The 12,831-nt window shown below is 36.6% G+C and overlaps 1 protein-coding gene across 7 annotated transcripts; it reads right to left on the reverse strand.

Moving 5' to 3' along the window:
* Nucleotides 1-42: 42 nt before the first annotated feature.
* Nucleotides 43-6,149, reverse strand: LOC139814642 (probable ATP-dependent RNA helicase DHX37). 7 transcript variants are annotated; one of them, XR_011732507.1, is made up of 7 exons: nt 6,135-6,149; nt 5,307-5,540; nt 5,127-5,243; nt 4,845-5,050; nt 4,542-4,753; nt 1,116-4,463; nt 44-881 (listed from the first exon to the last, which is right to left on the reverse strand). XR_011732507.1 is itself a non-coding variant. In XM_071781071.1 (6 exons), exons 4-6 carry the CDS (start codon nt 4,691-4,693, stop codon nt 3,768-3,770), a joined length of 315 nt encoding a protein of 104 aa, XP_071637172.1. In that variant the 5' UTR covers nt 4,694-4,753; nt 4,845-5,050; nt 5,127-5,243; nt 5,307-5,606; the 3' UTR covers nt 2,219-3,767. The 7 variants fall into 7 exon arrangements, 2 of the variants coding, with proteins under 2 accessions (XP_071637172.1, XP_071637173.1); XR_011732508.1 differs by lacking the exon at nt 6,135-6,149 and having other exon boundaries at nt 1,116-1,268; nt 1,430-4,463; nt 5,307-5,649; XR_011732510.1 differs by lacking the exon at nt 6,135-6,149 and having other exon boundaries at nt 43-881; nt 5,132-5,243; nt 5,307-5,650.
* Between the last annotated feature and the right edge of the window lie 6,682 nt (nt 6,150-12,831).

Here is a 12,831-nt window from a genome sequence, read left to right on the forward strand (position 1 = left end):
CCCGAAGCCGGAGTGGCCGCTCTCAGGTTTCTCTCTGGTGGAAGTAATAAGGTGTGCTTAAGGCCTTCACACATAAAATGTCGTAAGAGCGTAAAACGTAAGCGTAAGAAAATCGATCAATCCCAATCGAGTATTTTCCCCTACTGGGGTTACGAACAGCACAATACTCGATTGGGATTGGTCGATTTTCTTACGCTTACGTTTTACGTTCTTACGGGATTTTATGTGTGAAGGCCTTTATGCGCACGTTTCTTGCAATATCACAGAACGTGACAAAAGTCCGCCATGTTTTTTTAATTTTGGTAGGAGATTCAAATTGTGTAATTATTTAGACTATGTTTAAATGTCGTTATGAAAGTAAAAAATGTAATTGTCATTTGAATCGCCATTAAATCTAATTATTTTTTAAAATTACAATAAAAAATTAAGAAATATAGAAAGAAGAAATGAATTACACGGCATGTTAATGGTGAAATAATTTCGATTCATACTGTTTGTTACATCTTGCACTAAAAGTTTGAAAAATGGTGTCGCAAAATTGTTGTATATTAAGAAATGGATTATTTATCGTTTTTTGCTAATTTTGTCACTTCTTATTCTCTGAAAAATAGATTGTAAAATTAATTAATATAAAATGACATACCATTACACAGTTTGTGAAAATATTATTTATTAAATATTATTATTTTAATTAATTGTAATGTAAATCACATCATATTACAATGTACAAGTCGATGTTCTTACTGTCATAGAATGTGATAAAGCCAAATTTTCATCGTTGCTTGCGACAGCAACTAGCTGTACGAAATTCGACTCGCAAGGCTGATCCCGATTTGTGCCATGATCAGTGCCTGTCACATTTCTCTGTGTATCATCTGTTCCTAAAAATCGTATCATTCATATTACAATTCAATACTTATGTTATAAATGATTTTTAATTCACAAATGTGTACTTAGAATTTAGGTTACGTTTAATAACATGTAAAAGTTACGAATATTTCAGAAATTGTATTGAATTTACAAATGAATTGGAAAATATTGATTTGAAATACAAACACGTTTATAGCAAGGATTATGGATAATATGTAAGGACCTGAAATATTGTCAATACTTACTCGATATTTTACTCAATTCTGTGTTGACACTATGATTGGAACCGCATCAGGAAGTAGTTTTTTTTGAGACTCTTCCCGAGTTTCCTACTAAATTTTTAAGCCATGTCTTATCTTCGAATTGACCAGGTAGAAAATGTTCTGAACAAACTCGAGCTGCAAAAAACGTTACATAATTTTTATATATTTTACATATGCAAATTAATAAATATCTTATACATTTTTACAAAGCATGTAGCACGTTTTTATTCATATTAATTACACAAGTATTTTTTAAATTCATAAACAAAATTTATACAATAATATTGTACACTTACCAGAAGTAGGGTTAATCTCTCTTCTGGTCTCTTTGCAGAAAACTTTCCACTTTTTTATCATTTCCGTCTTCCTCGGAAATTCCAAGAAAGTAATGTTTCGGTTTTTTGCGTTTCGCGTGTTGTTTTTACAATTTTTTATTGAACACGACGACATTATTTACGAATTTTGCACTTTTGACTGTGTACTAACCCTAAGAGCAAAAAGTCGACTTTAAGTCGACTTCTACCGATACTGACTTGGCAGAAAGTCGACTTTTTTAAGGACGAAAGTCGACTTGAAGTCGACTTGAAGTCGACTTGAAGTCGGCGAATGTCTCAAAAAACGCCGACTAAAAGTCGACTTTCCGTCATGACGGGAAGTCGACTTTTCGTCATGACGGGAAGTCGACTTCTTGTCATGACGGAAAGTCGACTTTTAGTCGGCGTTTTTTGAGACATTCGCCGACTTCAAGTCGACTTCAAGTCGACTTTCGTCCTTAAAAAAATCGACTTCTCTGCCAAGTCAGTTTCGGTAGAAGTCGACTTCAAGTCGACTTCCCGTCATGACGGAAAGTCGACTTCCCGCCAACTTTTAAAGTCGATAAAATAAACCGCCGCCGCGTACGTCTGGAGGTCGGTTGTGTATCTTGAAATGAGGTGAAAATGACAAAAGTTAACAGATTTTATTAGATTCTGATAAATAAAATCGTAGATACGCTAATGAATTTTCTCACTTTTGTAATTTTTACCTCATTATTTTAAGATACACAATCGACCCTTTGCTGGAAGGCTAAAACTGATGCATTTCGATTTTTTTTCATATATAAAATAATTTAATTATCTAAAAAACTGTATACCCGGGAAAAAATGGAAGAGATCTGAACAGATTTGAGCAGATCTCATCAGATCCAATCCACTCAGATCTGGTTTGATCAAAATATTGGCCCTATCTGATCAGATCTAATCAGACATGAGTAGATCTGATCCGATCCTAGAGGATAGAGTCAGATATGTAACGAGAATAATCTATTATATCTGCTCAGATCCAATCAGACATGAGTAGATCTGATCCGATCCGGTGTCCATCCACTGCAGAAAATTGTAGTTTTCAAATGTTATTTTTTAAATGTGCCACTTTATTTTAAAAGTGGACTCCACGATACAAAAGTTGTGCCGTTCCACGATTTACATAACTTGGCGCAACTTAGCACGACACTGCCGTGTCTGATACCGTTCTTATACCACTGTTCATCAAATTTTAAATACGAGAATCAGATTCCGTCGGATGCCATCTATCGGATACTTTGAGATGCAGCATTATGATCTGATCATATATAATCTTATATGACTATATAAGTTTATATGTGATTATATTATTTTATCAGTTTAAATTATAATGTATGTTTGCAAAATAATTTAAAAGATTTATGTTTTATATATACATATACACATTAATCTTTTATATTTACCTATTATTAATTAATTTTGCACGGTACTTTTTTAATGGAATATTTATAATAAATTCTAAATATGGTGTCGAAATTAACAATTATTATTAAATTGGAAGAGACTATATTTATTATATATGTTAATGTTTCAAAATTGAGAAAACTGTTTTTAATATAAAAATTAATTGATTTTTTGACCAAAAATCATTTAAAAGGTTCCCCTTTATAGAGTTAATATTATATTTGATATAATGTCCAACATAGGGTGTAAAAATTAATAATGGACGATTTGAGAACGAAATTTTTATAAGTTCTATACTAGCGAGATCTGCTCAGATCCGGCAAGATCGGAAGAGATCTGATTGGATCAGCAACACAACTTTGTAAGTCAAGATTGGACTTATCTGGTGAGATCAAGATATGTCTGACTAGGTCTGCTCAGATCCGGCAAGATCGGAAGAGATCTGATTGAATCAGCAACACAACTTTGTAAGCCAAGATTGGTCTTATCTGGTGAGATCAAGACATGTCTGGCTAGGTCTGCTCAGATTCGACAAGATCTGAGGCATAATGTCTGCTCGTACTTCAGAAGATCTGAAGCAATCAGATAATGTCCGATTAGATCGGAAGAGATCCGATTGGATCTGCGATTCAATATCGAACGGCAGCAATGGTCAGATCTGGTGAGATCGGATTATAGTTCAGCATATCTGGCTGCATGTGATTAAATATGGCCATGCAGATCTGGCGAGATAAAATTGTATCCAATCAGATCTGACTTTACTTGAATTTCAGATCTCATTGTATCTTATTTTATCAAATCAGACATGGTCAGATCTCCTCCATTTTTTCCCGGGTAATTACAATCCTAATGTTTTATTCTTAATTACAAAGGCGGCCACTGTGTGCCGTCATATCTGTGCCACTTCTGCGTGCGCGGATTCCGGCAGCCACTTCTTGTAAGCTGACAACAAAACTAAAATTATAAATATATAATATCCACAGACTTTTATACTAGACCATTAACATATATGGACGCACTGCCGAAAAGCTGATGCGAGTGCGAGGTGCAAATGTTAGTGAAGGGTGCGGCCATATTAAATTAACAATAAGTCACTATCGGGTGTTCAGTTGCTCATGATGTGCGTTTATCTGCATTCGTTATTACAGTACATAACGAAGCAGGCGAATGTTTTTGTGTTAAATATTGGTACATGTTATCAATAAGTTTGTAAGTCATGCCTTCAACGTGTAGCTACTTGAATGCCGAAATCGAACCACTACTCCTGTAGTATTAAACCCTTTCTTTTGGACATTCTGTATATGCCAGACTATTGTATAGAAATCTTGTATAAAACTACTTGTATAGAATCTGTAGTATAGCATATCTTGACTAAAATCAACATGGCGGCAAGCATCACGGCCGAGATGCCTGTCAGCGGTCTAGTATTGTATAGAAGTCTACTCGATGATAATATCTAAATATTATTTTATAAATTAAAATTTCACATTTTTCATCCAAACCCCAGATTTCTAGCAGTTTGTATTTGGACACGACTCCCTGCGACTGCAACGTTTGTACTATTGCTTGAGTGCGTGGTATCAACCTGAAAAAATCGTATTGAATTGATGTATTTATTCGATGAATCAACGTGAAATCGAAAGGAGATAGAATAACGATTTACCTGGCCCATGACTTGGTGATGCTCCCAGGTGTCGTCAGCAACGACGGAACAAATCGTTTCTGCTTAGGGTACACTTGACCCTCCAAGAAGAAATACGCGAACCACTTTACACCGTCCACAGATGCTCTATATCCATCGATGGTAGTCCCCATCCGGCCTTTCCAAATGTACCAGACACGCGGCAAATGATCTTCCCGGTTCCTTGATTATATCTATAAATGAGAATAATATTCGATCATAAGATTAATATCTTTATAAATAAATAGGGAAAACATTATAAAGCAACAATTGTGATAAAAATACCTTGGCGGTGGATCAACCAATGATTCACTAAGATGGCATAGCGTGGAAGCGAATTTCGGCAATCATTCGGGTTCTATCGCCGTGACACCTTGCATATACATTTTATTCGTTTCGTACACCTCTTTATAAACCACCTATTCCGGACTGATTTTCCGTAGAACGCACGAAGAATGCATGAACCAGGTTTCTCCATTTCTGATGGTGTTCTGAAAGATGGTTTAGAATAGAGAGGTCGCATTCAATAGGTCTTAATTATCGATGATAATTAATAACACACCATACCTAACCTCTAAAGCATATTTCCACTTGGCCTTATCCTGATCCTCTTTTAGATCCGCCATACCTGCAAGAACTATCTGGCGCAGCAATTTCGCTTCCATGTCGGTTGGTAACGGCATTCTGTAACAATTCTTGTTGTAGACAATGTAGACAACCGTCTCAAACATATTGCAACATACATACAGTCAAATTCCAGTATTCTGATCTAATCGAGGAAATCAACGGGAAGACAATGATGACGACGACGACGACGACGACGTTTCGTGGCGGTGGTTGATAGCGCGGCGCTTTTCGACCTCTTATCGTGTCCTGTCTCGCGGCATGTATTCCTTGCACTCGCGTAAACATTAATTTTCTCCTCCAGCCTCCTCGAGATTCGCCGCCATATTGATGACGCGCCGCTTGACTGCTTTCCGTCTTTTTATAGTCGACTATTTAGAAGTCGACTTTTAGTCGACTTTCCGCCATTTTTAGAAGTCGACTAGAAGTCGACTTATAAAAGTCGACGGAAAATTGACTTTTATAAGTCGACTATTTAGAAGTCGACTAAAAGTCGACTTTCCGCCATTTTTAGAAGTCGACTAGAAGTCGACTTATAAAAGTCAACTTTTCGTTGACTTTTATAAGTCGACTATTTAGAAGTCGACTTTTAGTCGACTTTCCGCCATTTTTAGAAGTCGACTATTTAGAAGTCGACTTTTAGTCGACTTTCCGCCATTTTTAGAAGTCGACTAGAAGTCGACTTATAAAAGTCGACGGAAAATTGACTTTTATAAGTCGACTATTTAGAAGTCGATTTTTAGTCGACATTCCGCCATTTTTAGAAGTCGACTAGAAGTCGACTTACAAAAGTCAACTTTTCATTGACTTTTATAAGTCGACTATTTAGAAGTCGATTTTTAGTCGACTTTCCGCCATTTTTAGAAGTCGCCTATTTAGAAGTCGACTTTTAGTCGACTTTCTGCCATTTTTAGAAGCCGACTAGAAGTCGACTTATAAAAGTCGACTTACCGTCGACTTTCCGTCAACTGTGCTCTTAGGGAACTCACGGAAACACACCGACACAAGAATCTGTTAGTATTAGTTCAAAATGGACGATTTTTGTCACGATGCGCGGAACAGACGAAAATGTGTCCGCAATACGAGCACACCTTATTACTTCCACCAGAGAGAAACCTGAGAGAGGCCATCCCGGCATTTTTCGTCAATTTTTCTGTGTCACATTTTCCGACGCGCCGCCTGAGAAAGTGCGTATCAACTACGTCGTTTCGCTCGGTAACCGCACATGGTTTGCGTCCGTGCTAATGGTTCGTGTCCGAACTAGCCAGTTAGAGGGGATATGCTGCGGCCTCGGCGCACAGTAGAGCCGTTTGCGCGAATCGCGGAAAAAATTATGTTACTTGTAAAATATGCAATGAATGATCATAGAACCTTTCAATGTTGACTTATAAAAATTGCAAAAGTGTATATTTATTAAAAATTAATGATATAGGAACAAGTATTTGATTGAAATTAAATAAAAATTCAATTTACATTTAATTTACGTATAAGAGCAAAGTAATTCGTGCGTCGATCATCGCTTAAGTCTAAATTTTTTTGATGTGGTTTACTTCTTAAACTATTTATTAACGGATCGGATGACACGAGCATCATATGCATAACATCTTCATTTGTAAACAGACGGCTACATTTTTCTACTATGATTAAGTCGATATCGTTTATAGTCCTTTATTATTTCTTGCCTCTTGAGCTTCTTCCGATAATGTCCCAAACAGGTAACGCTGCATTTTCCGAGGCATTTTCTATAATTTCCTTACCGTGAAGAAGAATTTTATGAACGGTAATTGGCATAAAGTACCAAGAATATTTTTCAATAAATATTTCCGCTGCCTTGTACGCATAAGAACCGAATTTTTCTGAATTGATTTCTTCACCACAATTAATCGTTTGTAATATTGTGGAAAATCTTCTGATCAATTTCTCGTCAACTCCAGTTATTTCTGCTGTGATTTTTGGATCAGCAAAAAATCGTCGAGAAGTATTTCCGTCATTAGATGATCCGGAACCTTATTGTTTAACGATGTCTACCCTCAGTCCAAGTTTATTATAAAAAGCGTCTTGTATTCTTTTTTTTGTTTCTTCTTTTTTAACGCGTGTTTCTGGCGTTGTTGACCACTTTGTCTTGAAAGACAAATTGTAGGCAATATGTAATATACATTCCATGAATTTGATTCGTGCGTGCAAGGGTGACATTCCTAATTTGAGTGCTTCTTTTCTTTGTTAGACCTTTTATTAATTTAATTCTGTTAAGTTGTTCATTTGAGATGGTTTGAAAAGACACGATATCAAAAGACACGACACTGTCTCGCACTATAGAGCGGCACAATTGTTGTATTAGTTGTATCGTGGAGTCTACTTTTATAATAAAGTGACACACTCTTAAAAAATAACTTTTGAAAATATCCCGATCGAGAAGAAATATTCATATATGATCATATATAAATGGCCAGATATGGTCAGATATGGAAATTGGCCAGATCTGAGGATATATGATCTGGTATTATTGTATATGTTAATATCTGATCATAACTGATCAGATATCCTCAGATCTGGCCAATTTCCATATCTGACCATAAATGGCCATTCATATATGATCATATATGATCAGATATGAATATTTTTTCTCGGGAATGTTATAAATTCAAGAAATTCAGAAATTCAAAAAAGACGTATAGCAGCAGCATTTGCCGTGATAGCTGCAATTGAAGAAAATAAAAGGAGGAAATATAAAAAAAAGGAATACTGGGTTGCACAGAGATTTTTGAGAATCGTGCAGTGCATGGATTTTACCACGCGATATTTCCTATTTTGCGTTTAGAAAGTTCGCGATTTTTAACGAACCGACATGACACTTTGACGCTAGAAGTTGGAAAATCTGAACTTCTTCAGCGTCGACGCAGAAACAACATGACGTCACAAAATCGTCTTGACGCGCGTCAACTGACGCCCATGAAATCGCACCTTAACGCGATGTTTTTTGTTCTCTGTCGCCCAAGATAAAAATTGACGAACTTCAGAAGAGACAAGAAACATCACGTTACGCGACGGAATTGCGAAATACGATATAGTCGCAGAGGTTAAGGGGATCCTGCAGTGACTGGCGAACTTCCTCGATGTCGATAATGTCAACCTTTCTAATTTTGTTTTCCCTGTATCTGTCTTTGTCTAACGAAATGACATCTGTCCTTTTTTCGATTGCTCGCCATCTTATGCAAGATCCGGCAACTACTGTTGCTGCTCTTCTTGTCATCCTGCATCCGTATTTACATTACTAAAATAATTATTAGATGGATCTTTTTTTGTACGCATTGAATCTTACTTCTACTTACACGATATTATTCCTACATGTTTTCCCAAGGGTGGATGATAAACATTATGTACGTATAAACTGTAGAATTTTTGTTTTAAGCAAATATTGTCGTTAGGTGACAGCTGTGTATGTGCCCCAATAAGTAATATTTTTAATTTTTTGGTGCTTTTGATATAAAATCGCGTTTTCCACCCTAGATTTTTGTGCGGACTTTAATTCTAGACCAAGAACTTGCAATTCTGTAAAGCCAATTAAAAGATCCATTGATTAACGATAATGTCGGTAAATCATACGGCTGCAGGATCCCCTTAAGAGCAAAAAACAGAAAGCAAAGAGCACATTGTAGATCAGCCTTTAAAAAGTGACAAAAAAGTGTATAAAATAAAACACTTAGATTTGCAGTGCGTTCAGTAACATTTGTATAAATGCATAAAATGCGTGTAAAACCAATCACTTCTTGACATTTTTTTTTATTATTATGTATTTATTGTTAAAATCAACGAGCCTAATAGTAAATATATAATATTTACAAAAAAGATAAATATCCTATAAAAATTAAATAATTTAAGGTTTACTAGAGATTAACTATGAAGAGATTAATTGGGCTAATGATCCAAAATAGTTGTTATTGCCAAATATAAATTATCATGTAAATAAATATCAATAACGTATAGTGTCGAAATTGTAATAAGATCATCTTTAGTAACAAAAACAAACAATAATTTAAAACGTATAAATATGAACAATTTATATATATAAGTACCACGCTTATAATTTTCTTGTCGATGTGGTAAAAACAATTTTGCACATCTGGAACTATTACTAGTAATTTGTTATTATATAGGAAGCATTAAATAGATCTTTTTCGTCATTATACAGACCGGTTGTAGAAGACATTTCTAAGATGTAACGCCGACGTGGCAACTCAAGTATCTTATATTTCGATATGCTAGAAATAGTATCTTCCTTTCTGGATAAAATTTTTTTATTTTACGGAAAATATTTGTCTTTCTAATTGTATATCATTGTCTTTTTAATTATATATGTATATATATGTGCATTACCTATAAAAAATAAGACCCAACTTATACATGCTTTCAGAGCGAAAATTCGGTACTGCGACATGATCCACTTTTGCAAGCTTCTTGTAACGCTTCGATTGAAATTCCAAATGCAGCGTGACATTCTTGATAACCATTTTTGCGTATCTTAAATGCAATGCTGTTTGTTGTCTGCATCGAAGACTAATTCTCTCATTGATTCTGTTGGGAATAAGAGAGGAGTCGGATACCAAAATCACCAGAAGATTAAGAGTAATTACAGGAGTTTCATGGAAGTGCGTCCACGTCAGGCGTTCATCGTGCCTATAAGTCACTCGTACAAGTCGTACAGGCATGTTCGACAAAACTGTGTGTTTTCTAAGATGAAGTACAGAAACGTTAAAGATCGCCTTAAAAACTAGTTCGTCCCAACATGGAAATAGATCTCGAGTTCTATTCGTTTCCAGCAACCATCTGTCACATTTAAACAATAAGCGTATTAGATAATATAAACACTTGATAATTGTCGGTTTAATCTGATAACTTATTAGCAAAATAGTTGTCCACAAAATCATTTGTCGTGTTGTGTATTATACAAACTCTGAGGACGAGCGTGGCCTATTAGACAGCACATTGGTCTATTGAGTCAAAAATCCCGGGTTCAATTCCCGGTAGAGCTAGAAAAATTATATTCAAAAAAAAAATTATATTCGCTTGTTCTCCTTTCGGAAGGCAATGGCAAGCCACCGAGAGTATGTCTTGCCAAGAGAACTTCTAAAAAAAAAAAAAAATTGACAAGTGAATTTTAAAACATTACTGGATGAATTAATTGCAACACTGTCAATCAATTTATCCAGTAATGTTTTAAAATCTATTTGCCAATTTCTTTTTTTTATGAATTGATTGACAGTGTTGCAACTACCTACATAGACCTACAGTCTATGTGGGTAGTTGCAACACTGTCAATCAATTCATCCAGTAATGTTTTAAAATTTATTTGCCAAATGTAATGCCCTTTTGATAACTCGTTAGCAAAATAGATGTCCACAAAATCACTTATCGGGTTGTGTACAAAACGCATTGGTTTATAAGATTGTCGAGAATTTATTTTCTTCGGGACGAGAGATTCTTTTAATATTTTTTGTCTTCTCGCTGAAAAATGTATACTTTCCGTTGGACGATTAATTCTGAGACAAAGAAAGCATGTACCAACGTAGTAATCATTCTCAATTGTATACTAAGATCTAACTCGACTATATAGTGCTCAGGTATTACGTGACGTGGCAATTGAGTCATTCAAATCGGAATTTTGACAAGTGAATAAGATGCCTAATAATGTCAAAATGCGCAGAATGAAAGTCGACATTATGGCAATTTTTATTTCATGTACCTGTAAAGACGTTACATTCGTGACCTATTCTTGATAATATTTGAAAAATAATATTGAACCATGTTTGTCAAGCTAGTTTTTACAAATCATATTTAAAAAACTGTGTTATATTTTCTAAACGCAACATATAAGTGTATTCTATTTCTACTAACTCACCCTATTTAAATTATGCTAGAATTAGGTGTAATTCTTCGTAGCTATTAAGTTTGGTGTATGCCGCGATGTATCTTGTCACAATAAGTTCTTAATGCTAGCAATACGATTCTACTGCCTCGGGATATCATTGAGAACTGAGGGTACGGATAATTGTATTATAATAAGTACATGTAGCATAGCATGTAACAACGACTGGTAAGGTCATTACAACGTCTATTGTTTATTAAGTGGTCGCAAAACGAAATAATATACGCAAAATTTTCTTAATTATATTCTTAACTATACGTAGCGTCGAGCGGTGCGTGTGTCTGCGGATCGACACCCACCACACACCCCCGAGTGTAAGTAGGCGATTTAGGGCGTCGCGAGTCGCGCGGTGCGTGTGTCTGCGGATCGACACCCACCACACACCCGGTGCGGAAGTTAGGCGATTAGGGCGTCGCGTCGCGGCGGTGCGTGTGTCTGCGGATCGACACCCACCCACACCGTGCGAAGTTAGGCGATTAGGGCGTCGCGTCGCGTGGTGCGTGTGTCTGCGGATCGACACCCACCCACACCCTGGAGATTACGGTGCGATTAGGGCGTCGCAAAGTCGCGGTGCGTGTGTCTGCGGATCGACACCCACCCACACCCGTGGAGTTAGGCGATTAGGGCGTCGCGAAGCGCGGTGCGTGTGTCTGCGGATCGACACCCACCTAACCCTGCGAGAGTTAGGCGATTTTAGGACGTCGCGTAGCGCGGTGCGTGTGTCTGCGGATCGACACCCAGCACCCTTAGAAAGTTAGGTCAGGGTTGCTCGTGGTGGTTTTAGTCGGTAGGCTATGGGCGCGCGATGCCACGCTGAGGGAGGCTCAGGGGATTTCGGTCCTCTGAAGCGCCCCTCGTAACGGTGGTACGCGTGCGCGTAGAATCCGACACTCCCCCTCCCTATCACAGGGCGGGGAGTCTTTCGAAGATTTCCACCACGTAAAAAAAAAAAAAAAAAAAAAAAGGTAGAGAATAATTTTCAACTCTTTTCAGCAGTTACATTCCGATTAAACGAGAAAGGTTAAGAAACATTTCAACTATATTGCAGCAACGTCATAAAATTAATGCAATATAGCTAAAATGCTTCTTGGGCCGCAGGGGGAAGTGATCCGCGCAGTTCCTTGGGCTTAACGTACCTACGACAATACCGAGTTCCCAACACCGCGGACATACACGAACAAATATACATACATTCATACACTTACACATAGTTTCGAGTTCAGAGTTATAAGAGTATACGAGTTTTATTACGCAGTTAACTTCTGTTTGGGACGCTTTTATTGAGGCGTCCATGTTGATTTAGTCGAAGTGTCTTTTGTTTTGATGTGATGCAATTTAGATTTCGGTTTTGCTACTATGACCACATGGGTACCCCCACGGTCTTTTCTTTATATTGAATAAAAAAAAAAAAATGCTTCTTGATTTTTCTTGCTTAATGGATGAACCCTTGCTGCCGAGCACGCTGCATTGCCACGAGTCTCGATGTGCTTCGATGTGAAAGAAATTCTAAATTAAGAATATTTGATCTCATTATTATATATTAATATATAATCGTGATTAAGAATTATAATACACACACACACACACACACACACAAATTTTTTTTTCACCATCACAAAGCTTCCTCTAGGAAGCAAAAATGTACTTGTGCTTCTCATATGTACAAACATACGTATACATATATATAAGTACAACATATTTTTTATAGAAAATCTTCCTTTCCCA

This window comes from Temnothorax longispinosus, chromosome 6 (assembly GCF_030848805.1).
Source record: "Temnothorax longispinosus isolate EJ_2023e chromosome 6, Tlon_JGU_v1, whole genome shotgun sequence".
In the NCBI taxonomy this organism is placed as follows: Eukaryota; Metazoa; Arthropoda; class Insecta; order Hymenoptera; family Formicidae; genus Temnothorax; species Temnothorax longispinosus.